Source organism: Sorex araneus, chromosome 4, assembly GCF_027595985.1.
Source record: "Sorex araneus isolate mSorAra2 chromosome 4, mSorAra2.pri, whole genome shotgun sequence".
NCBI lineage: Eukaryota > Metazoa > Chordata > Mammalia > Eulipotyphla > Soricidae > Sorex > Sorex araneus.
In genome coordinates this window covers 8840905-8867808 of record NC_073305.1, presented here as the reverse complement: position 1 = coordinate 8867808, position 26904 = coordinate 8840905, and the positions used below count along the sequence as shown (strand labels likewise).

The 26904-nt window shown below is 48.2% G+C and overlaps 1 protein-coding gene across 3 annotated transcripts in view; it reads left to right on the top strand.

Annotated features, from left to right (window-relative positions):
• Window positions 1-26032, top strand: part of TMCC1 (transmembrane and coiled-coil domain family 1) — a 178188-nt gene extending 152156 nt beyond the window's left edge. For all 3 annotated transcript variants that reach the window (XM_055137114.1, XM_055137115.1, XM_055137116.1), the window contains 3 exons: window positions 809-1746; window positions 17894-18029; window positions 22085-26032. In XM_055137114.1, the coding sequence (XP_054993089.1) occupies window positions 809-1746; window positions 17894-18029; window positions 22085-22399 (1389 nt within the window). In that variant the 3' untranslated portion in view covers window positions 22400-26032. The remainder of the gene's footprint in view (window positions 1-808; window positions 1747-17893; window positions 18030-22084) is intronic.
• The last annotated feature ends 872 nt before the right edge of the window (window positions 26033-26904 follow it).

The following is a 26904-nucleotide window of genomic DNA, read 5'->3' as shown; positions in this document are numbered from 1 at the left end:
CAAACAGGAGACTGAATCAATTTACATCTGAGTTCACATCTCCACCAACTATGAATGAGGGTTGCTTTTCACCAGAATAGTTATTTCTACCCTTTGTGATGTAGGCCATTCTCACTGGAGGTGATAACTCATTTTTGTCTTGATTGGCATTTCATATGTTTGTTGACCGTATGCAGATTCTTCTTTGGGGAAATGTCTATTCACTTTTTCTCCCCAGGAAAAAGTGTTGTTGAGTTTTATGAACACTTAATACATCTTAGATCCCAGCCTTTTGTTAGATACGCATTTGTTTACAGATATGTGCTCTAAACTGTATGTAGAGGGTTGGAGAGAGAGTACAGCGAGCTGCACGTGGGAGGCCAGGGCTGATTCCCCAGCACCTGTGGGAGTGACCGCATCATGCTTTGCGCCCCTAGAGAAGCTTTGTTGTTTAATGGTACGTTATTTTGATTTGTGTGTGTTTGTAGATGGTGCCCCAAATTGAACCCAGGGCCTCACACGTGTAAGGCAAGTGTGTTACTGCTGAGTCATGTGCCTGGCCCCAAGGAGCTTGCTCCTTAAAGAGCTACTGTAGTAAATCCTCTGTCAAAATAAGAAAACCCCTTTTTATGTCTTGTGAACATTTTTTTTCATATATCTCTTTAATGGTGTCCAAGTAGGAGAAGCAGCTTGTACAACACAGGAGGAATTAAGTCAGTCGTCTGTGCTGAGATGGGAGAGAGATAACTTTTTAGCACATTTTGACCTGTTGATTCTGGAGAGTGTCCCTTGGACTCCTTCTAATATCTGCCTCTTCCTTTCCTGCTAGATCGAGCGCTTGGAAGTAAGTAACCTCGCCCAGACCTCCACTGCAGTGGCCTCCAGCACCGATGGCAGCATCCACACCGATTCCGTGGATGGCACCCCAGACCCTCAGCGCACGAAGGCTGCTATTGCCCACCTGCAGCAGAAGATCTTAAAGCTCACAGAACAGATCAAGATTGCACAGACAGCCCGGGACGACAACGTCGCTGAGTACCTGAAGCTCGCCAACAGCGCAGACAAGCAGCAGGCGGCCCGGATCAAGCAGGTCTTCGAGAAGAAGAATCAGAAGTCTGCCCAGACCATCCAACAGCTCCAGAAGAAGCTTGAGCACTACCATCGGAAGCTTCGGGAGGTGGAACAGAATGGGATCCCCCGGCAGCCAAAGGATGTCTTCAGGGACATGCAGCAGGGTCTGAAGGATGTGGGGGCAAAGGTCACTGGCTTCAGTGAAGGGGTGGTGGACAGTGTTAAAGGTGGCCTCTCCAGCTTCTCCCAGGCAACCCATTCCGCAGCGGGGGCTGTGGTCTCAAAGCCCAGAGAGATCGCCTCACTTATTCGGAATAAATTCGGCAGTGCAGACAACATCCCTAATCTTAAGGACTCTTTAGAGGAAGGGCAAGTGGATGACGCAGGGAAGACTTTAGGAGTGATTTCAAACTTTCAGTCGAGCCCAAAGTATGGTAGTGAGGAAGATTGTTCTAGTGCCACTTCGGGCTCAGTGGGAGCCAATAGCACCACGGGAGGAATTGCTGTAGGAGGGGCCTCCAGCTCCAAGACAAACACCCTGGACATGCAGAGCTCAGGATTTGACGCACTGCTCCACGAGATCCAGGAGATCCGGGAGACCCAAGCCGGACTCGAGGAGTCCTTCGAGACCCTCAAGGAGCATTATCAGAGGGACTACTCGTTAATAATGCAGGCCTTACAGGAGGAGCGGTATAGGTGAGTGATGTGGAATTTAGAACATAAATTATTTATGCTTGGGGTTTTCTCTCTTTACATATGGGGAGCAGATCAAAAGGTGTTGGGGCCAGCACTGTGGCTCATTGGAAACATATATGAAGCTGTGGGTTTAATCCTCACACCCCCCCCAGCCCCCCCAAAAAAATTTTTTTCAGTAGGTTAAAAATTTTTTCAGTACAATTTTTGGAGTGTCTAGAGTATTTTTCATGTCATATGTCATCTCTAAGAGTTTCTTTATAGGGAGCAAGAGAGAGACATGGGAAAGTTAACTGACTCGTAAGATCACACACCAGCGAGCTCCAGTCTTCTGCTCCAGTCTGAGATTTTCCTAGGAGGCTTGCTCGCGTTTTCTCTGGCATCCAAGGATTTACTTATGATCACAGAACCACAAATTTCTCATCCTGTAACTATAGTATATTGAGAAAATACCTTAACTCTCTGAAGTCTGTCATCAAACACAGGCATAATTTATTGAGCCCTGTAGATATTTGTTGGGTTTGTGTTTTTTCAGGGGATTTGTTTGGCGCCACACTGGGTAGTGCTCAGAGGCTACTCCCAGTTCAGGGCTTATTCTCGGCAGTGCTAAAGGGACCCTGTGGTGCCAGGGATCGAACCCAGGCCTCTTGCATGCAAAACACGTGCTCCATCCCAAGACGCTACCCCCCAGCCTGAACTTTGTAGACACTTGGCTATAGCATAGTTATGTGGGAAATTGGCAGAGAAAGATTAGACTGAAAATAAATCCAGATAAACACGTCTGTTACCTTTAGTAGGGATTGGCAACTATTTGAATGAGAGTGAACTTAAACACGAATATTTTCATAGTTTGAGAATTCTCCAAGGGCTAATGCTTGGAGTCATAATCTGTGCTAAAGGTAGAAGCTGATCTTTTTTGTGTGTTTCAAATTACATGGCCTTTTCCTAGTAGGCCACAGTTGTTCTCCAAATGTTCTCCTTTCCCCCCGTTTCTGTAACCTGTAGAGGAGAGAAATTGTATCTCCCATGGAATACTCGTTCAAATTTAAACTTATCAGCCAGGGGACTGGAGAGAAAGTAAAACAGTTAAGGAAACCCAGGTTCATCCCGTGGCATCACATAGGGTGTCCTGAACCACCCCCTCCAGGAGTGACCCTTGAAGGCTGAGCACAGCTGGGTGTGGCCCCCACAAAATAATGTTTTTGTTAGCCAAAGACAGGCCCCCTTTCTGGTGAAGATTATGGGCCAGTCACAGGTCAGGGAAGGCCTTGAAAGGTCTGAGTGTACTAACTTGAGGAACTCCCCATGCTTCTGTAAAGTCAAGGATTGAATAATCTCTTAAAATTCATTTTTTGCTCTTTTTAAAAAATTATTATTCAAATAGCTTCATTATGACTATATAAATTTCAGGTGTGCATCACTGAAAATCAAGCTGTGTATATTCATTAAGTTTTCCACCAAAAGTCCACTTGACTTGATACACTTCATCATACGCTTGTTCCTTTTGTCTCCATTTACCCACCCTTCCCTTCTGATATCTACTAATTGATCTGACAGATAAAGATAAGGCATATACATGGGACAGAACCTGTTTAATTGATCTAAATTTGTTTAGTTTATCAGTTTGTTTTTTAATGTCACAGATGAGTGAAATCATGTGGCATTTGTCTCTGTCCGTCTGGTTTCACTGAGCATGACGCCCATGTTGTTGGAGATGTGGGCTTCATCTTGTGGTAACTGAATGAGTTCCGTTCTGTGCCTTATCTTTATCCACGTGTCAGTCAGCGGGCTCAGCCATTTCTAATTCTTGGCTATTGCCAATAGTGCAGTAATAAACATGGGAACGCGTGTATCTTTTCAAATTATTGGTTTTTGTATCGTCTGAGTAAAACTCCAAAGTGGGATAAATGAAACATGAAATTTCATTTCAGTTTTTATAGTCATTTCCATCCTCTTTCCATAATGCGACTGCCACACCAATTTACATTTCCACGAACTCTGTGTGTTTGTGTGTGTGTGTGTGTGTATGCAAACACTTTTATTTTTATTTGGGGGGGAGGGGAATTATACCACACCCAGCTGTGCCCAAACTTAATACTGGCTGAGTGCCCGGGGATCACTCCTGGAAGTACTCAGGGGCCATATGTAGTACCAGGATCAAACTGGGGTCTGCTGGTATGAGTTATCACCTAAAAAGTTGGAACAGTAAGCTTTGTTTCAGGGATTGGAAAAGTTAATAATTCAATCCTGTCTCTTCACTCTCTGTTCTTCAATTCTAATTTAGAACTTCAAAGAGAATTCAAACTGCATATGAGAGAGAGAAGTGAAGTTTCTTTTTTATTTTTTTCCTTCTGGTCACACCCAACAATGCTTAGGAGTTAATCCTGGCTCTGCCCTCAGGAGTTACTCCTGGCAGTGCGTGGAGGACCATATGGGATGCTGAGGATCAAACCCAGGTCGGTCGCTTGCAAGGCAAACGCCCTCCCCCCTGTACTATCACTCCAGCCCCGAGAAGTGAAGTTTCAAAAGCAAATACATTGCTATTGTTTTGTATTCTTTCATATACTGAGAAGACAATATCTACAGCAGAAAATGATATAGTATTCAAATGGTCTCAAAAAAACTAAAACATGGTCCGTTTGTAGCCTGTTAAACCTAACTCTCAAGTTCAAATTCTCTCTCTGCCACTTACTGACCTTGAAAATTAGGCAAGTTTCTTGACTTTCTGTCTTGATCTCTTTTCTTTTTCCTCTAATATTTGGGCCACATGACCACAGGAGACTCCCGGCTTGGGGGAGGTATGTCAGCCCTGCTGGTGTTCACATGATGAGGGGTTCACATGTTCTCAGCTGCAGCATTCACCAAGGTCTGCATACCGTTAGTTGTCGTACTTGAAAACATGATTACAGGGGCTGGAGCGATAGCACAGCAGGGAGGGCGTTTGCCTTGCACGCGGCCGACCCGGGTTCAAATCCCAGCATCCCATATGGTCCCCTGAGCACCGCCAGGGGTAATTCCTGAGTGCAGAGCCAGGAGTAACTCCTGTGCATCACCAGGTGTGACCCAAAAAAAAGAAGAAAAAAAAAAAAGAAAACATGATTACAAGTACCTGTTAGCTGGAGCACAAAAATGTGGTTGTGGTGCTCACCAGAGGGTGTACTTCCTGTCCATCACACTCACACTTCTTTTGGAACTGCTTTCAGCTCTCACCTGCAAAGCATACATCTGTCCATTGGGCTCTCTCTGGCCGTCTCTTTTTGGAGTGCTCACACACACCTGGTTTTCAGTATGTGTGGGATTTCAAACATCAGACCTGCCTGCACCACACAAAGCACATGGAACACTAAGTCTGGACATGTGACCATATGCCTGACAGGCAGCCCTCTAAACCACCGTGCTGTTACCCTGGGCCCCGGTCTCCCCGTCTCTAACATGGAGATGATGATCCTTTATAAGTCACTGTGATGTTTCAATGAAGTCGTGTATGTGAAGCATATAGCTCGGTGCCCGGCCTGCAGTGGCTCGCAGTTGCTGTCGAGGCAGTCAGCACCCCTCTGGGCGTGCCACAGTCAGGTCCTTTGGAATAGGCGTAGGGAATAAGTCATTCCAGTTTTTTAATCCTCTCAGAGCCTAAAATTCATCTAGAGCTTGTTATGTCCAATGTAAGTCAAAGTGATAAAAATCAGGCCCGGACAGAGTAGACGGAGTAATTTAGGCTGTACTTCTCGTTGCCGTGTTTAAGTACAGGACAGTACTTCTCCTCGTCATGTCACTAGAAGAATCAAAACCAAGCCGCTGATGAGGTAAATGAAAAGTGCTTTTTGCTTGTTTGTTTTGTTTTGTTTTGGGGCCACACCTGGCGGTGCTCAGGCTGACCCGGGGCTCTGTGCTAAGGGTTCACTCCTGGCAGGACTCAGGGGACTAAATGGGGTGCCAGGGATCAAGTCCAGCTCAGTCATGTACAAGGCAAGCACCTGACTACTCCCCAAAAAGTGCATTTTTTTCATTTTGGTTGATTACTTTGTGTTTTATCTTCCTAATACCTGAATCAGTGCTGCAGCGTAGTTAAATGAGGAGAGGAGGACACTGCCACTGACAGCGTTTGTTGAACTCATGGTGTTTGTAATGCACGGGTTGTGTGGATTTACTGACCCTCACAATAGCCTGAGAGTGAATTACATTATCCACATTTTACCAGTGAGGAGATTGAGGCCACTTGGGTTTCTGAGTTTGCCAAAGGTCATTCAGTAGGAGGTAAAACCAGGAGTCAAACACAGTTTTATCAGATTCCAAAGCCCAGGACGGTATTTTTTTTTTCAAACCCCCTTTTAAATCTGTATGATTGAAAGATTAGTCTCTAGCTCTAAGAAACATAGGCAGTGTGTTGGAAGTGGGTATTGAACCATTTCCGAATCAAAGTTTCCATTTCATTAAAAGTTGAGTCATGGGGGCTGGAGCGGTAACACAGCGCTGTTACCCTGCACGCAGCCAACCTGGGTTCGATTCCCAGCATCCCGTATGGTCCCCTGAGCACCACCAAGAGTAATTCCTGAGGACAGAGCCAGAAATAACCCCTGAGCATCGCCAGGTGTGACACATAAAATAAAAAGAAATTTTTTAAAGTTGAGTCATGGGGTCAGAGAGATACTGCAACAGTTTAGGCACTTGCTTTGCATGCGGCTGACCTGGATTCATTCCTCAGGACCCCTTAGGGGTCCCCCAAGCAACATCAGGAGTAACCCCTGAGCACAGAGCCAGGAGTAAGCCCTGAGAGAACTGCAAGTGGGTATAGCCTGAAACAAAGCCCAAAAATAAATCGAATCACTATTTTAAACATAATATTATGTGAATGTGAGCTCTGGAAAATTTTCTCAAGCTAGTACGGTAATGTGGGAGATAGAGAAATGTATTTAAGGAAACCTCCAACTTCCATTCCCATCTTTATTTCTTCCCTACTCTGAGTCCCTTCAAAATAATGTCACTTTCTTAATCTGCCTCCCATTACTCTCAGTGGCAGTGAGTAACACCAGGTAAGGCTTTTTCTCAAGTCTCATCTCCTTTTTCTGGACTAATTGAGAAGCGTGTGGGGTACACATGCTCTCCCCACCTGCACTCTCGGCACCTCATTGGTGTGCCAAGAGTACGTAGAATCTCTTCAGCACCCACATGGCCTTGGCCTCAGCCTTTGACGAGAAACAAGGCCTCTGGTCTTTGCGCTTTGCATGGGGCTTTTAGTGATGAGTGAGAGCGTGTTTAGGGGCTGTGGGGGGCGAGGCTTGAACTTTTTTGTTATGGGATCTGTAACAACTTCCATCTATAATAATAATTAATATTCATTTCATCTATTAATCCCATTCAAATTTTATTACAGGTTTGTTAGTGGCAGCTGTGTTCCCTTAGCTCTCCTGGCATAGAGGAGGCCCTGTATGTTTAATCCCTTTTTATAGATGAGTATACTGAGGCACAGAAAGATAAAGTGACCCTTGTCAGGTCACACAGCAAAATAGTTTCTTGGATGCTTTCTGCTGCCCCAAACAGGAAGACTGGTCCTGTTCCCACAGTGCGTGTCATATGTTAATGAGCTGCCACGGGAACAGGGCTCAGCTGTGACAGAATGCTCTGGAAACAGGAGGAAACTAGGGAAACCTTCGCAGAGCTAGCTGCCTTTTGCAGTTTTCCCCGAGGGATCTGGCCCCGAATCCTGCCCCATGTCTTAAAGCAATGTCAGGCAGGACAGAAAAACCCTCCTGGTGCTGAGAAGTAACGCCATTTCGAAAGCTTCTATTTTGAGGAGATTACTGTCCTTTGGAAATCAGCTTCTGAGACTGTATTAATCCCAGAGATATTTTAAATTGTACTGAGTCATGAGAGCAAAAATACAGGAGCCAGTCACCACCCTCAGCAGCCGTCACACGCAGTGGAACATTCAGTAACGAGGCTAATCCAGTTAAGCACAGGCCACTGGAGCTCTAAATGAAACAAATGGTTGTTTCTGTATTATTGAACTTCAGTTTATACTCTCACCGATAATAGGCAGCGATAAAGCCAGACACAGGCAGTCCCTGGCTTAGGATGATCGTTACCTTAGGGTTTTTTTACTCTGCAGTGGTAGGAAATGACGCGTTCAGTAGAAAGCATCCTTCAGATTTCCCATTTCGGGTTTTCTGGGAGTCTCCAGAGGACATGTAGACTGAGTTTGGACACACACTAAGAATACTGGACCAAATAAGCTCTTTGTTTGTTAGAGTTGGGACTGGAGAGGTAGCATAGGGGGTAGGATTGCCTTACATGCAGCTGACCTCACTCTGATACCTGGCACCTCGTACGGTCCCCAGAACCAACAAGAATGATTCCTGAGCAGTCAGGAGTGAACCATGATCACAGCCAGGGGTGGCCCCAACTTCCTCCCCCCAAAAAGAGAGCACCCAACTAGGGCATGTTCTTATGAAGGTTAAGGTTAAGACCTTCAATAAAAGGTAACGGAGCTAACTACTTCATTAGTTAGTCTTTGAGCAAGTTTAAATTTTTCAGTTGTGACACTGTTTGATGAGACCTAAAGTAACCCATCTGGTCCTCAGTTTCCTCCTCTTTGAGACAAAGTTAATATTGCACAGGGTTGTTGATTATTAATGAGACTATGACGATCATTAAGATGTTATTGAGGTAATTAAATGATGTGGAAGCCCTTAATATGGAGTAGGTTTGGCAGATTGCTGAGCCAATACATTGCTGAGCTGGAGAGATAGTACAGCAGGTAGGGCACTTGCCTTGCATGTTGTGACCAGGGCTTGACCCCCACCAGGTATGGCCCAGAAACAAACAAGTCCTTTTGTGTGGGTTTTTGGGCCATAACCAGCTGTGCTCAGGACTTACTCCTGGCTCTGCACTCAGGAATCACTCCTCATGGGGTGCGGAACTGGGCCCGGGTCAGCCACATGCAAGGCAAGTACCCTACGACTGCTGTATTATGTCTCCAGTCCCAGTAAGTACTTTTTATTGTATGTTTGTTTGGTTTTGGGGCCACACCAGCAGTGCTGAGGGCTTACTTCTTGCTCTGCATCCAGATATCACTCCTAGCAGACCCAGGGGTGCTGGGGATCAAACCTGGGTCAGCCATGTGCAAGGCAAGCACTCTACCCAGTGGACGATTGCTTTGGCCCAAATATTTTTTTAAAAAAAATAGATAATACATTGCCTATCCTGAAAGGTTTGGGGGTGTGACTGACCTCTGCTTTTTCCTTTGTAACTGAAAGTTAGCTCAGTGTTTACTAGTGTCCCCCTAGACCTCAACACAAAGGAGGTCACAGAAGGTAAACAGGGAAAACCCACTTTTTCCAGCCCTTGCTACGTGTCGTAAGCCCCTTTCTACCTCTGTCTCTTCATTCTGGTCAGACACTGGCATGCACTGAGAAACAGCACGGTCGCCCGCGCCATCCCTGCCTGTCTTTGTCAGCCCTGGAACCTAGTTCTTCCTGTTTCTTTCCATAACTCGCTCGGCAGGATTCTTCATCCCTCCTGCCCTGGTGACATACTGTCCACCTGGGGAACATCGCTGCTCTCAGAGCTAGCTCCACGCTTCCGAGCCGCGCCCAGAGAGTGATACATGATGTGAAGCATTCCCAGCTGGACACTCACCCAGTTTTTCATTCATGAGGAATTTGACCCAGCAGACCCCTGGCTTATCTTTTTGGTCTAGGAGGCTCTCTGCTGTGTTGACTAACCGAGTAGCTCAAACATTTTCCCAAGGTCCGAATTCATTTCTAGATTGTTAACCTGCAAGATGTAGACAGGTTTTATTATTTGTTTGTTTCAGGGGACGGGAGCTGTTCCCAGGTCTGTGCTCTCGGGATCTTTCCCAGTGGTGCCGGGGGAACCATGCAGTGCCAGGATTGAAATGGGCCTCCTGCATAACAGAACCTGCTCTCAGTCCATTGAGCCGCCTTCTCAGCCCCTCTGTGCTTGTTTTATTGTAGGTAGAGTAGAAAATCTGCTTCTAGGAAGAGGGAGTTCTACCTGCCGAAATAGGAACGTTAAGCCTCTACTAATAGTTCACGTCACGAATGAAAGCAGATGCTCGTCAAAGTCATACATTAGGAGAGTCAGGAAGCCAGGCACTCTGCATGTCTGGAGAGCCTTAATGGCACGTGAAAGACTGTACATAATTTATCTTCCCTTTTCCCAGGCCCCACTTTGTTAATATTTAGGGAGTGGAGGTGTTCTTTCTGTGTATTCCCTTGGTATCTAAATGTCCCTGGTTTAGAGTTCAGACAGGAAATGAACACTAGCATGTAGACTAGGCAAAAGTGGTTATAATTTTAAGAATGAGAATAGTAGGAAGTCATGGGAACTGGAGTACAGATGTTTTCTTCCTTTGGTGGTGGTTCAGATTTTGTGTTTAATAGTACAGAAAAAGTGTTTTGTTTTCTTTGCTGCAGAGGATCAAACCCAGGGCCTCATCTGTGCAAGGCTTGTGCAGGAAGAAAGGGTTTTTTGAAGATAGCAGTAAAACACAAATCTAAAAAGACATTAACCAAATAAACCAGATCCAAAGTGCACTTCACTAACTTCACTCTGCGCCCCTGTAGCTCCTATTTCTTAAGTAGATATGGATGCACCTCCCAAGGCGGGGCTGATGAAGGAGGATTGATGTGGAAATGTCTTCAGGAGTCCGAGTTCCTCAGTCAGAAGCTATATATTAATAGGCTTGAGGGAGGTAGTCATTTTTCTTATTATTGGTGCCAGTGTTTTGATGCTTACAGTGATTAAGTAGATAAACGCTGCGTTAATTTCCCCCTTACATCCACTTCTCCACCCCAAATAACACCTTAGCATTCTCGTGTCTCTTGCTAGCCTGATTTCAGATCAGTTCAGGAATCTGAGTTCCTCAGTCACATGTGGGTTGTGTAAGCCCCACAGAGGCTGATGGCAGTGAAAAACTGTGTTTGGAAATTGCTAAACATGACGGCAGTTTGTGTCTTCATACTGTGGGTTGTGAGAAGAGCCAAGGAACAAACGTCCATGACCTGGGTGAACAAATCAAGAGAAAGTGTTTTAATATAAAGGACAGACGGGTAAAGTTCTCACACGACGCCAAGGCAACCCAGAAGAGCTGCATTCCAGGACACCCAGGGCATCCTGCCAGCCTCTTTTGTTCATCACATTTTGCAAACGCCTTAAAGTTTATGGCTTTCTTAGTTTCCTCCCGGTGTTTCCTGCAGATTGGAGATACTTACAATGGTAACCCAAACACAGCTATTTGTGTGACTGTAATAAGATGTCATCTGTACAATAGCAGCAGCTACAACTTTTCTGTTCTTTCTGAAAAGCATCATTCTCCAGGTAATGCTTAGGACTTGAAGAGGAAAACTCATTCTGGTTAGTTATTAGGTGATGAATTAATGGAGCAGTTTTGACTTGACTGGACCCATTACTGCTCTTGCTTCATCCCTGGGTTATGCAGCTTTGTTTAACCTTGGCAAGTTTCCTGATGTGTTTGTCCATTTCATCTGTCAGGAAAAGGATCTAGTTCTACTTACCCAGATACTACTTTACTGTTTAACTGTCCACTAATAAAATACTAGCTCTGTAAATGGTAATTATATTCTCCCATTTAGAAGTCTCAGTTTGAGATTTTGCTGTTAATTTCCCATGTAACCGTGAGTAAATTGTTCTGTCACTGAAACTCTATTTTCATGAGAGCATGGTGAGGATTAGCAGTTTGTACTCTTTCTGTAGACTTGCAAAGATTAGATAAAATTTACATGAAACACCTTCTTCAAATATATAAAAACATGCCATAAAAGGAAAAGGTAGGAAGGAGAGTTTAATCAATTTAAAGTGAAGCTTGGAAGAGGCCAGTGAATGGAACTTTGTTGGATTATGTTGAATTCTTTTGCAAACTGGAGCCAGGGAAATGGCAGAAACCCATTTATTTGCTTAAGGTATGCTCACTAAACTTACAATAAGCACCATGATGACACCAGAACAGGGAAAGTTCCGTACTTTATACAAATAATCAGGAGTGCAGAGCTCCACGAGGAAATAAGGATGCGGAGGTGGAAGCTTGAGCAGTAGAACCACAGCACCCTTGATACAGCAGAGGTGGTCACCGTTGGCTTTCCCCCTGTTGTTCTGGTGCTTGCTCGCATGCTTACATTCTTTTGGTCAGGCTCCCTGGAGGTCGCATGGTTGGTACACCACCCTGGCTCGCCAAGGGCCCCACTTCTGAATGCCATGCTGGACTATCTTTAGCTATAGTCCTCACCAAGGGTCGCAAACTTGAGTTGTGTGTGTACACACCCCGTCGTGGCCCCACACACAGCAGAGCTGCAGGGATCCGACTCATAGCTTCTCACACTCACATGGGAACCTCCATTGGACTGTCCCTAGAGCCGAAGTTCTTTGAGCCTCCTTACTTGAAGTTGTTTGTTTGTTTTTAAGAGAACATGGATGATCATAAAAAGGAAAAAAGTGGACACTTGCAATAGAACTCACCATTGTGCCAGGCATTTGATCTGCAACTCCTGTCTGATCTTCACAGTTGCCCTTTGGACTAGATGGATTGCTTCATTACAGACGAGCAGAGTTACCAAACCTAAGTTTCAGAGCCAGAATTTGAATCCAAAACCTGACAAAGCAGATACTGCATCTGGTACAAATGGCATAAAAATGTTTATAAGTACAAAGTGAAGATCCTTTAGATAAAAGATGGGGTAAACAAAATCCAGTCTGAAAACAGCTTCCAGAACTTGACAGGTTGGTGACTATTAGATGATACATATTGCGAGTATTGAGAGCAGGTGTGAAGGACTTTCGCTAGTACTCGGATTCAAATATAGTCTCACTGAGCCGTCATGTATGGTGTCACGTCCTGACATTTCCCCATGACCAGTGATGAAAACATGAGGGGCAGCCTGAAGTGTCATCAGTAATCTATGTCAGCTGTTTACGAGCGAAAAGTATCCCAAACATTCATCACAACCAAGGCCATGAAACATCCCCCAAAGGAATATGAAAGAGATGCATGCCGGAGGGAATTTCATACTCTCAAGTAAAAATAACAAATGACACAAATCCAGCAGGTGAGACAGGGAGGTAATATATGGGTAGGCTGCTTGCCTTGGCAGACCTGGCTTCAATCCCTGGTACCACATGTGGTCTCCTGAGCCCCACCACCACCGCCGCCAGGAGTGATCCTTGAGCACAAAGCCAGGAGTAAGCCCTGAGTACTGCCAGGTGTGACCAAAAAGAAAAAAAAAATTATTAGATGAAAGAAATGCAGTGTGAGGGGGCTGGAGTGTGATAGCACAGCGGGTAGAGCGTTTGCCTTGCACTCGGCTGACCCGGGTTCTATTCCCAGTATCCCATATGGTCCCCTGAGCACTGCCAGGGGTAATTCCTGAGTGCAGAGCCAGGAGTAACCCCTGTGCATTGCCGGGTGTGACCCAAAAAGCAAAAAAAAAAAAAAAGAAAGAAAGAAAGAAAGAAATGCAGTGTGAAATGAAACAGATGAGGTTGCATTGCCAGTAGACACACATAATGAGCAGTAACACCTCCCCGAGGCCAGAGAAAGGACTGGAGAGAACACAGTGCCAGGGGTGCTCTCACTGCATCAGCCGACCTTGTTTGGTCCCTGGCACCACATATGGTGTGTGTCTCCCTCCCCAGCACTGCCAGGAGAGACCACTGAGAACAGAGCCAGGAGCAGCAAGCCCCGAGCACCGCTGGTTGGCCCCCAAACAACAACAAGTGGATAGCAACTTTAGAATGCTATGTCCGCATACTAAGTAAGCCGAGAGCACAACTGGGCGCGGCTCAAAAACGAAAGAAATTCTAAAATTGGTATAAAGGTATGAAATACGCTGTTAAACTTGGAGTCATGTGAAACAGAACGTGAGATATTTGGATTTCCTTGTAGTTAGTACAGTATTTAAACTAGTGATAAGCCTAAGATGAGACTAAGGAACTGAGGATTTAAATCAGTCACTACAGAAAATATTTATTTGACTAAAATAAATTGAGGTCTTAAGTGATAATACAGAAGGTAAGGCACCTTGCCTTGCATGTGACCACAACTCCGCAGTCCTGGTTAGAATCCCAGCCTGCACCTCTAGGTGAGGCCCAAAAAAAAACAGAAAAGAAAAGAAAAGGAGAGGTTGTTTGCAAGTTGCCCATGAATCTTTTTCAGGTAGCTATTCTTTATTAAGAACTTGAAACTTGCGGGGCTGGAGCGATAGCACATCGGGTAGGGCGTTTGCCTTGCACGCGGCCGACCCGGGTTCGATTCCCAGCATCCCATCTGGTCCCCCGAGCACCGCCAGGGGTGATTTCTGAGTGCAGAGCCAGGAGTAACCCCTGAGCATCGTCGGGTATGACCCAAAAAGAAAAAAAAAAAAAAGAACTTAAAACTAGGGGACTGGAATGATAGTACAGTGGGTAGAGTGTTTGCCTTGCACACAGCCACCTGGATTGGAATCCCAGCATTCCATATGTTCCCCCGAGTACCACCAGGAGTAACTCCTGAGTGCAGAGCCAGGAGTATATCCTGTGCATTGCCAGGTGTGACCCAAAAAGCGCCCCCCCAAAAAAAAACCTTGAAACTTTCAGGCAAGCCAGTAGGTTTCTTGGATGGAAAGGAGGAAAATGGTCAGTTTTTCATTCCGTGTGTTCATATGTGTTACCCACATTATAAGGACGGGGAGACTTGATGGGAAAAGTGAGCTACCCAAGACCATTAGCTAATGAGAAGGAGAACTAGTGCTCCTATCTGAGTTCCTCACAACAGTCCCTATAATCATTGTTTTTTTGATGTTAATTACAAAACTTTAAACATACTACAAAGTTGAAAAAAATTATAAGCTTATGCATTCATCTCTGAGCTTCTCGATTTTCCTGTATTGTTTCTCAGATACTTTTCCACCCAACTTCCCTCACCTCTTATATTTGATATTAAATTTAATTGCAAACCCTCATAATTGGGGAGGCCCGAGCCATACCTGGTGATGCTCAGAGCTGCTCCAGGTTCTGTGCTCGGGCATCGTTCAGGGTGGTGCTTGGGGGAGCGTGGTGCCAGGCATCAAGCTGATTGGCCGCGTGCAGGCAAGCACTTGACCCCTGTACTGCCTCTCCCAGCCAATTGGTAACCGATTTGAGAGATCTGTTTCTTATAGGCACCTCTCCTCCATGTAAAGTATACAAACCAGGGGCCAGAGAAATAGTACAGTAGGCCAGACACTTGCCTTGTATGTGGCCAACCCTGGTGAGATCCCTGGCACCACATATGGTCCCCTGAGCACTCCTCTAAGGGATCACTGAGTTCAGAGCAAGTATAGCTGGGAGTGGCCTATCGAATCCTGATATGCAGGGAGCAACACACACACACACACACACACGTACATGCGCGTGCAAGAACAAGAGGGAATTTCTAATTCTTCTACATACAGTGTCGTTCTCAGGCTTTAACCAGTTTACTGGCTCAGAGGACCTGCTCTTTCCTTTAATAGTCCACCAGGCATCTTTCATGCAGTCCACTATTTCCTGGTGGCGGTGGTGATGGCAGTGATAGTTTTGGGGGGTATTTGGTTGGTTGGGAAGCCAGACCCAGCTGTGCTCAGGGTTCCTCCTGGCTCTGAGCTCAGGCATCACTCCTAGCAGTGCTGGGGCACCATCTGAGGTGCCAGGGATCAAACCTGGTTCGGCCGCATGCAAGGAAAACCCCTTTCCCTCATACTGCCTCTGATCCCTAACCCACTGTTACCAGCATTCATCCGTGTGCTAAGGTACCATTCATTTCTTTTTATCTCAAATAGTACTCCACTGGGGCTGGAGCGATAGTACAGCAGGGAGGGCGTTTGCCTTCACAAGGCTGACCCACGTTCGATCCCCGGCATCCCATATGGTCCCCCAGCACCACTAAGAGTGATTCCTGAGTGCAGAGCCAGGAGTAACCTCCTGAGCATCGCTGGGTGTGACCCAAAAAGAAAAAAAAAAGGTACTCCACTGTATGGATGCCCATCACATTGCTTTACCCATTTATTGTTGATAAACATTGAGTTGTTTCCACTTGCTCAGGACTTGCTCCTGGCTCTGCACTCAGGGGTCACTCCTGGTGATGCTCAGGGGACCACATGGGTATCAGGGATTGGCCCTGGGTGGGTCACATGCAAGGCAAGCACCTCGCCTGCTGTGCAGTCTCTCCGTTTTTGAAAAGCACTGCTGAGTGGCGTCCAGTACCGAGGCTTCCCGTGGGGAGGAGCCCCTGACCCAGAGGTTTCCCCAGACTGGAGCTTCCTTAGGCCTCCCTCTGCTCTCTTAGCACGTGGTCTTCAACCTCGCACCTGCCTTCTGAGTTCTTTCTGTGGTGTCCTGTACTCCACACACAGCCTGCCCCTCGGTGCCCTTACCCCCACCAGAGAGTTCATGCTAACATCCTCGTCATCGTGCCACTGTCCCGTGCCTGCCTCCCTCTTTCTCGCCAACACAGATCTCTGTTCCATCCTTCTGGACGTTTCCATTGACTTGCCTTTCCCGCCTGGGTCTGCTGTCACGCTGTAGGCCTGCTCTGGACTCTGACTAGATTAGCCTGTGGAGCCCTGAGTGCTGGGGATACAGGATGAATCAGATGACCCTCTCCCGTCATTCTTCCTGCTGCTCACTAGCTGTCACCACTCTGACCTACTTTCTGTCTCCCAAACCTGCCCGACTGGTTCCCATCTAAAGGACTTTGTAATTGCTGTTCCTTCTGTTTAGGGCACTCTGTGCCGTTCTGTCTTCACAAGGCATCATTCATATCATCATTCAAATTTCAGCGCACTGTTGGAGAGCATGGAGCAGAGAAAAGGCCCTACCCTCATGGGTTCTGTTGAAGCTACTGCCAGGCACTCTTCCCTGTGCCCATATTGATCTTTTACTTGCCGTGCCTGTAGTCATCTTGTTTGTTCTGCCCCTCACCTGCCCCCTTTTTTTTTTTTTTTTTTTTTTTTTTTTGCTTTTTGGGTCACACCTGGCGATGCACAGGGGTTACTCCTGGCTCTGCACTCAGGAATTACCCCTGGCAGTGCTCAGGGGACCATATGGGATGCTGGGATTCGAACCCGGGTTGACCACGTGCAAGGCAAACGCCCTACCCGCTGTGCTATCACTCCAGCCCCGACCTGCCCCCTTTTAAACTGTAAACTCCCAGCCAGGAGTAAGCCCTGAGCACTGCTGGGTATAGCCCAAAACACAAAATAGAAAAGAAAAAAGAGAAAAAAAAAAAAGGCTGGAGTGATAGCACAGCGGGTAGGGCGTTTGCCTTGCACGCGGCCGACCCGGGTTCAAATCCCAGCATCCCATATGGTCCCCTGAGCACAGGGGTGATTCCTGAGTGCATGAGCCAGGAGTGACCCCTGTGCATTGCTGGGTGTGACCCAAAAAGCAAAAAAGAAAAGAAAAAAAAAAGTAGCCTTCCTTAGGGCCTGAGAGCGCAGAGGTGAAGGTTCTTATGTTGCATGTGCTGACCCGAGTTCATCACCAACACTGCTTATGGTCCTCCAAGTACCTCCAGGAGCGATCCCTGAGTTCAGAGCCGAGGGTAATCCCGGTGTGCTGTGGGTGTACCCCCCAAATTGACTACAGTGTGAAATCCCAACAGTAGACATTGTGTCTCGCTTAGCTCTTCAGCAAACGCTCAGTAACGTGTGAGATGTCCCAGACACTGCTTGGCCCCGGGGATGGTGGTGGGGATGATCCCGAACTTCCAGGTAAGTGACCTGTCCCGCGTCAGAACAAGCTACGGTGGAAACGGTTCATTTCCACCTGTGTGCTGTTATCTCCTGGTGAGATTGGCTGCATTGTCATCGAGCGTTCGTCTTTCTTTCATGCTACTGAGAGCAGGAAAAGAACTGCCTCGGTCATGTGAATGTGCTTAGAGCTAACTTGGTTTGCTGGCACCACTGCAAGTGCCATGTGTCGAGAAGATTGTGGCAAAGCCGTGTTGCCACCACCGCTGCGTAGCCATGCGCTAGCTTTCCACTGGTATGCCCTGCCCCTGGCACTCACCTTTAGTGGCGCTTTAGTTTTCTTCCTTTGCAGAATGGGTTTGGGGATTGTATTGGAAACATACCGGAAGCATTTGGAATTCTTAAAATGTCAACCGTTTCCCTCTTCTTAGATGTGAACGATTGGAAGAACAACTCAATGACTTAACCGAGCTTCACCAGAATGAAATCTTGAACTTGAAGCAGGAATTGGCCAGCATGGAAGAAAAAATTGCATATCAATCCTATGAACGAGCTCGGGACATCCAGGTCAGCATGAGGGGTCAGGTGTCAGAGAAGAAGGTGTGACAGAGCGCAAAGTTGGTTTCCAGCTAAAGAAAGGGAGAACGGGGATGGGGTGGGGGGGGTTCACTGGGTATAGAATTTCTGTTTGTGAGCTGAGAAGGTTCCTGAAGATGGATGTGGATGGCGGTGATGCTTCCACAACGTGATCACGGGCCTTAACGCTGCTGATCTCTGGACGCGAGAATGGCCGAGGCCAGGGAGGGGCCTCCGTGGTACAGCGCGTATGTGCTCTGCGTGTGTGAGGTGCTGGGCCCAGTCCCTGGCAGCAGCTTGAAACAGACCAGGAAATGGCTGAAGTGGTAAGATTGGTGTTCTGTGCATTCCTTTAATTTGTTTATGGTTTGGGGCTGGGTATTTTGGAGAGGTTTACACCTGGCTCTGCTCGGGGCTTACTCCCGGCTCTGCACTCAGTGACCGCTCCCGATGGGATCCACAGGGGGTGCCAGGAGTAGAAACCCAGTCAGCCGCATGTGAAGCAAATGCCCAGCTTTCTGTGCTATCTTCCCAGTGCCTGTTCTGAGTATTTTTTGTCTCGGTAGGAAGAAAAAGAGAAACGGGAGAGATAGTACAGCAGGTAGTACACTTCCTAGCACGTGGCTGGCCCAGGTTCAATCCCTGGCATCCCCGGGGGTCCCCCAAGCACCACCAGGAGTAACTCTGAGCTTCACCAGGTGTGGTCCATAAAACAAAAGGAAAGAGAGAAATGAAGCACTGACCCATCCTGCAGCGTGCACACATCTGGGAACATAATGAGAAGCCAGTCGCCAAATTCTACATGTTGTGTGATTCCTTTTTTATTGTTGGTTTGGTTTGGCTTTGGGGGCAGTGCTTAGGCTCACTCCTGACTGTGCGGTCAGGGATCACTGCTGGCAGGGCTCAGGGGACCGTGTGGTGTCAAGGATTGAACGTGGGTCACCGCATGCCAGGCGAGCACCCTACCCACTGTGTCTCCAGGCCCTGATTACATTTTTTTTTTTGCTTTTTTTGGGGGGTCACACCTAGCAATGCACAGGGGTCACTCCTGGCTCTGCACTCAGGAATCACCCCAAGCAGTGCTCAGGAGACCATATGGGATGCTGGGATTTGAACCCGGGTCAGCCGCGTGCAAGGCAATCGCCCTACCCGTTGTGCTATCACTCCAGCCCCCCTGATTACATTTTTATCAAGTATCCAGACAGATGTGTGATGGCGGAAAGTAGATTAGTGGATGCTCAGAGCTCTGGGAAGCAGTTGGCGACTGGCTTTTAGGGCCTAGGTGGTAGCAAAAGGCCTCTTTGGGGGGTGGTGAAAATGTTCTAAAATCTAGTAGTAGTTGAGAGTTACAATTGCTCAGCATCGTGAATTTACTACCACTAAATTTGCATTTTTAAAATGGTTAAAATGAGGGCTGGAATGATAGCATAGCGGGTAGGGCATTTGCCTTGCATGCGGCCGACCCGGGTTCAAATCCCAGCATCCCATATGGTCCCCTGAGCACCGCCAGGAGTAATTCCTGAGTGCAGAGCCAGGAGTAACCCCTGTGCATCGCCGGGTGTGACCCAAAAAGAATAAATAAATAAATAAATAAATAATGGTTAAAATGAGAAGTTTCATATTTTACCTTTACCACAATTCATTAAAGTTTAGGAGAAAGAAGAATAGGGAGAGCCAGGGAACGCCCAAAGAGCTGGAGTGTTTGCCTGGCCCTGGCCCTGAGCATGCCGGAGGCAGCCCAGCCCGGTACAAACAAGAGTCTCTGGGCTCAGCAGTGAAGCAGCTTGCCTACGTGAGACCTGGCTCCCATCCCCAGCAGCACCACATGAAAGTCACAATACAGTGTGCTCGCCACAGGTGGAGGGAGCCGAGTCTGGGGAGAAGCCGGGGCCGGCTTCAGAGGGCTGTGCCGCGTGGAGTGCTCAGGTGCTTGGGAAGCGTCTCCGAGGATCCCAGCACCTCGGGGTCCGGAAAGCCACGTGCATCACACCTGTGGGTGACTGCGTCAAGGGTCCTCTCTCACGCCTCAGGCCCAGTTTTAGGACTAAAAGAGCTTTGTTCTGACTGCCAGACTCAAACGCTTCACTGTGTTTTTTGTTTGGGAGTTACAGTGCCACACCCAACCGTGCTCAGGGCTTCCCCCTGACTCTGAGCTCCGGGATTACTCCTGGTGGACTCGGGGCGATATGGGGTATTGGGAATTGACCCTGGCACTCGGGTGACCCGTGTACAAGGCAACCTTACCAATCGTACCGTCTCTCAAGCCCCCTTTTGGTTGTTGTTTTGAAACTCAAACCTTTGAAATATACGTTGTCAGATAGTTTTTGAAATACCACCTGAGGCGGTGATGTTTAAGGCTGTTTCTCAGATTATGCTGTGAGAAAACAGAACATTAACCCGAGGAAGGGGGGTGGGGGAGGGGTTGTTTGGGCCACAGCCAGCAACGCTCAGGAATTACTCCTGGCAGTCCTGGGGGAGCATACTAGGTACCGGGCTCAGACCCCGATCTGCTACTCATGAGGCGAGCGCCCCACCCACTGTTCTGTCACTCCAGTCTTAGAATATTAAACTTCTTGTCATCGCAATCGAGATGAATCTTTTTTCTCCTTCTCTTAGAGTGTACTTAGATAGGAACATTTGGTTTCATACAAAAGCATCTTGAAATTAAAGTGGTCTTAGAGAAGACAAGTGGTTCCAGAAACTTGTATTATGACAGTGGGAAAGAATCAAAGGAATGCCCAGTTGCCGTGCTCTCCAGCCCTAGAGTCTGGCTTATGTTCTAACTTTCCTTAGATCATTCTGGGTTGGGAAGTTTCTCTCTGATTCATTCCCTCACTTGCCTTAGTCTGCAGTTACCTGACTTTCACCTCAAATCCCAGTAAATTGGAACCTTCTGTTTTTGTTTTGGGGCCACATCCAGCAATGCTCAGGACTTATTCATGGCTCTGTGCTCTGGGGTCCCTTCTGGTGGGACTTAGGGGACCATACGGGGTGCTGGGGATTGAACCTAGGTCAGCTTGCTTGCAAGGCAAGCGCCCTCCCCTCTGTACTATTTCTCCAGCCCCCAAATTATGACCGGTTTGAAACCCAACCGCTGCTCTGCTGCTGGACTTCGGAGGATGTCTCTCGAGAGCTGAGGAGCCAGGTTCTGCTAAGCCTGGGCAGGAACAGACCCTTGGGGTGTCAGACCTGGCGTCCGACAGAATAGCCTCTTCCTAGACATCAGTCGGAATAGGGCAGAGCGTCCTTCCCACTGACAGCAGGGATTTTCTTGACTTAGAAAACACAGCTATGTTAGAAGGATGTTCACCTCATCATTGTTAGAGGTTTAGTTATAAATAGCTAAATCCGTCCACTAGAAAACTGGCTGAATAAACGGATGCTTTTTTTACTCTAAAATGCTCCTGTAATAGTTGAAAGACGTAAGTTCCCACTTAGCGACATGGAGAGATCACCAAGACTCAACCATCGTTGAGTGAAAAAAGCCTTGTGGATCAGTTCTTAAAGTACGAGGTTCTGTTACATTGTGATAGGGAAAAAACTAACCCCTGTAGTTTGGGGGCAGGGAAAGCCACACCTGCAGGCACGTAAGTGCCTTATCTCCTGTATGCTCCGGCCCTTGTGACGTCTCTCAGGCCCGGGGGTGCTGCTAGAACTTCGTCCTGTCTGAAAACGTTTGTGTGGAAACACAGATCTGTGCCCCCTGTGACTTAACAAGCTGAGTGTGGGGGCTAGAGGGAGCCGGGGTTGAGCCAGGGCCGCAAACACGCAGCCCTGAGCTCTGCCGTTGCTGGTAACCTTGAGGAAGAGGGACGAGAGGCGTCTGCCCGACACTTGCCACGGAAGTGCTCCACCTCTCTGAGGGTGCCCACGGCTTCCCACGGTCTCCCGGGCAGCTCGAGTGGGTCAGTGGCCTCCACTCCTGGCCTCTCGGAGTCAGGGCTCCGGCATAGTTTAGATCCCCGACCGCGTTCGAGACGCTTCTGGCGTCCCAAAGGGTGCGTTGTGAGCGCCGCGGGCTGACCTCTCCCCGTTCTCGCCCGCAGGAGGCCCTGGAGGCCTGCCAGACCCGCATCTCGAAGATGGAGCTGCAGCAGCAGCAGCAGCAGGTGGTCCAGCTGGAGGGGCTGGAGAACGCCACCGCCCGGAACCTGCTGGGCAAGCTCATCAACATCCTGCTGGCGGTCATGGCAGTGCTCCTGGTCTTTGTCTCCACGGTCGCCAACTGCGTGGTTCCCCTCATGAAAACCCGCAACAGGACGTTCAGCACTTTATTCCTCGTGGTCTTCCTTGCCTTTCTCTGGAAGCACTGGGACGCGCTCTTCAGCTACGTGGAGCGCTTCTTCTCGTCCCCCAGATGATGGCGGGACGACCCCCGGGAGGCAGTGCTCCCCCGCCCGCCGGCGAGTGCATGCAGCGACCACCTAGACAGCAACTGACCTACGCTGACGTTTTCTACGACAACAGGAGTTGAGTGAATCTGTTTACATTTAGAATAATGTTTTTTTCTTCAAGAAACGCAATTGCAATAGTATTTTTTAGATTTTATCCAAGATGTTTTTTGGGCAAAAATCTTGGGTCATTTTTATGTAGCATGATTTTCCTTGGGATGCAAATCTGAAACAGTCCTCAAACAGGACCCGCCACCCTGGAGCACGCTGAAGGGCATTCTAAATTGTGGCTTGAAGGACTGCACTAAACCCCACTGAAAACACGCGACAACCCGATTAGGGAAACCAGTTAACCCTAACACCCTGCTGTGTCCGGGCGCCCACGCGCCCGTCCCAGACTAACTTTACTGTGAAATCCTGCCACATTCCAGGTCTGAATTTTGGATTCAGGGTGGATTTTCCTTGTCCGTGGAAGAACACGTGGATCTCCCCGGCCCTCTCACCCAAGTTGGCCATCCATGCTAACCGTGGAGGTGTGACCACTTTTGCACCTGGTCCCTTACCCTCGGCTCGGAGGCAGAAGTGAGGGCACCATGCCCCAAAGGGTCACTGCTCAGCCCCTCCTACAGTATTCTGAAAGCCCTCGAAATACCTAATTTTAAGCAAAATCCCTTGGCCGCACTTTCAAGGTTTTTTAAAATATGTGTTTAGTCACCAATTTAAAAAACAAAAAATCCGAACAGCATACTTGAAGAATGTAATACTCAAACTCTCAGTGCTTCCTTATGGTTTCTAATAGGATTTTTTATTGTTGTTATTATTATTACCGGGTTTTTTTGGAAAGGGTTGGGAGGGTCTTTTATTTTTCCTTCGAAATAAAGAAGTGATGTTTTTAACTGAAGACATGTGTGGATATTTAAGTGTGCTGCTCCCTCTTGTCTTGAGTCAGTGTGAGCGAAGGAAGGAAGCCGTGCTGTAAGCGCGCCCGCTGGCGCCTTCGTCTGGAGACGCCGCTTCCTCTCCCTCCCCGACTGCCGCCACCGCTGCTGCTCGTGCGCTGCCCGCCCCGTCCCCCACTGTCTGGGCTTGGCTTGGTTGGCGAGGACAGGGGTGTGCAGAACGTGGGCAGGCTGTTTCCAGAGACCAGCATGGCAGGGTAGTGATTGTTGTTTTTTCGCCCCTAGGAGATGTTCACCCAGTGACTGTTCACCGGGTTTGACTTTAGGATAAAATGAGACTATATTATAAGAGTCATAAATAATTCCTTATGTTTCCTTAATTTATTTCTTAACACCCCCTAATAACTGAAACCAAAGTAATGTGGAATCTCCTGTCTGCATTTTGGCCCCAGCATCCTTAATTTCAAAGCTTTATTCTGTCCGCCCGAGAGAAGCCGCTGCAAGTGGTTCTCCCGAACGCACAGAAAAGGAAAAGTCAGGTTGGAAGGACCCGGGCCTGGGGTGGGAAATGTTTTCAGCTTCCTGTTCCTTGGTACTGACTTAGTAACATACCTGTGCTCCGTGGACCGTAGCGGGGTTAGGAAAACAGACTGAGCCACGTTCTCCATCCTGAAATCCGCTCCACCGTCCAGGGCCTTGCAGAGCTTATCTCGGAAGCCTCGTGGGTCTGTCCGCATGCATGGCGCTGAGTCACGAGTGCTGTTCCCTCGGCCTCAGTTCCACGCCACCAAGTGACGAGCAGGAACAGCAGAGCGTGCTTTGCCTCTGACCCCAGACCAGGAAACCCTCCCGGAGCCCGATCCGCATCGCCTTGTCTGTCGGAGGACGGTTCACACGACAGCGCCGGCCGTCTCGGTCGGCGTGGCGCTTCCATGATCACGTTGATCCTCTAACTCAGGGAGTCCGATCTCCACTCCACCCCAGACGATTGCAGTGCACCTGTCCGCTCGGTCGCCTCTCACAGCCAGCGCCCGGAGCAGGGACCCCGGGGGGGGTCGGTTCTTTTCCAAAATAATTGGAGCCGATTCGTGTTCAGGCCCAAACCAAATTGTTTCCCACGCCTGTGTGTCTAAAAAGGTGAGCTTTGCCTCAGAATATCGCAGTGGCTGTAGGCAGGAGTGCCAGATGGACACCGTGACCTCATCAGATTACTCTCCCCCCACTCTCGTCTTCAGCCTGGTCACCTGGTCACTCAGAGCAGGGAGGAAAGCCCACACGTGACCAAGAAGGCACTAAGATAGAACCCCTGGCACCCCCTCAACCGTGTGGGCGCGCTGGAATTCACTGTGATACGGATCGAAATTGTTCCCGTTTTCCTTGGAACGGTTTCTGTCAGAGGGAGATTTTCACTTGTGCAAAGCGCCCCCCCCCCCTGAGCTCCCAGCCAAACAGGCCCACACTAATAACTCTCCATCCTCCTCTCTCCGACTGTGTGATGAAGGACCCTCCGTCTAGCTCAGGCACACAAACGCCTTTCTAGCCCTGCTGTCCCCTGATCACTCACCCGCCCCGACAGCCATCTGCATTCAGTGCTCTTGGTAGCCATGCACCTGTCTCATGCCTTCTGCCACGTTCTGCTGCCCATCCTTGTTGCCTTTGAATTACTTTGCATTGTGGCTGTTCTTGAATTCCCTTGTCTGGTCCACGCTTTTCCATAACCTTGCTCTAATGATCTAACAAATACTCTGCGGGTGGACACTCCCCTTGGATGCTTCTTCCCGTAGGAGACTTGGATGCATTCCCCTTGAAATGAAGCATTCCTGGATTACTTGTTAGCTCTGGTGCGCGAGGCTGGCTGTGGTCGACTGGGCAGCTCTGTTCAAGTAGGAGAATGACTCAGACTTTCCCCTTTGGATGATACCGTTGAGAGCACTTCTTGTCTGCTCCAGTTTCGAGTCCTGGGTCTGTATCCGGGGCATCCTAACAAGGAAGGCTTTTTGTCCCACTGGCTCCCTGAAGACGCAGAAGTAGTCTCCATTTTATACTTCACTTGACTGGGGGGGGGGGCTTTTCTCTACCCCCGTGGCCCTTCCCCCCCCCAATTAAAACAAAACATCTGACAACAAGGAAAACCGTGGGGTCAAGCCTTCCTTGCTAGCCATGGCCTACAAGTGAGCATATTTTGGTGCGGTCTTGACTGTATTTGGTTTTGTTTCTGATTTTTCTATTCCTGGGAGGTACCGTCTAATTACTGGATTCCGAGTGTCTCGGCGAGGCGCTGCCTTTCACCTCTGGAAATATGCATCCCAGACAAGGCCAAATACAAGGCCCCCATCTGAACCACGCAAAGTGACGGTTCCCACCCCCACCTGAAACTGGGGATTTTTTTTGAATGTGGCTCTAAGAGTTAACATTTCTGTCTGTGTGTTGTGTATGCTAGGTGATACCCTTGGTAGGATTGACTACTAGACTGTAAGTGTGTTATCAAAGTGTGTAAGAGTACAGACTCACTTGCACGAATTGAAAAGTTCCGAAATGACACTTGTGGACGTGCGAACGTTAACACTGTAGTTGATAGATCTTAAGCTGCTAATTGTTGAGAGAGAATTACGTTTATGTTTTGTCTGGTTGCTGCAGATTCTCAGCAGCACTTTTACTGTATATACAAATTGAAATAAAGACCTCAGCTATTAACGTGGTTGGACTCGAGTTTGTTTCGCTCTTTATTTCTGCTCATTCGGGTCTCCAGTGGGCAAACGTGTTCATCGGAAAACCTCCCGGCATCTGGAAAGTGTGTGCGCGTGCGTAATTGATGACCGGGCAGCTTACGCATAAACATGGCTTAGACTCCCACATTACACTTGGCCACACTTCCTTCGCCTGACTTGCTAGGTAGGTCATCCACTAGGTTTTCTGGAGGGGCACAGAGGCAGCACCCCCAGATGGCATCTGATAACCCAGAAACGGTTGAGTAAGCCCTGCCCATTCTTACAAGGCTTTGGTCACACGTGTCAGGATTGACTAAACACACTTTTGTTAAAGACACAGTATGTGAAGGAAGGTCTGTACATACATCAAGCGTTGCCTCGTCTGATCCCGTCTGTGCTACTGTTACAGAGGGCAGAGAGTAGTTTCTGTCAGGACTTTTCTGGAGTAGCTCTGGAGGCGTGTGGGAATCCAGAAATGTCCATCTGACTGACAGGGTGAGGTGAGCCCTACACACTTGCTCTCACAGCCTTGGCCGGAGTGCGAGGCTGTCAGGACACATTATTTGCCCTTCCCCGTGAAGGGAAGTATCGTACCCATCTTTTTTTTTGGACGGGGGGAGGTTTGGTGGCGGTGCCCACATCCGGTCATGCTCAGGGGTTCACTCCTGGCTCTGCACTCAGGAATTACTCCTGGCGGTGCTTGGGGGGTTATATGGGATGCCGGGGATCCAACACAGGTCAGCCTCGTGCAAGGAAAGGCCCTTGACTGGACTTTCGCTCCAGCCCCACATTGATCTCTTGATCTTACCAGTAGCTATTGGGAAAACGAGAGATGACTCTTCCGCAGCTTTTAAATTGCTGAGAATGC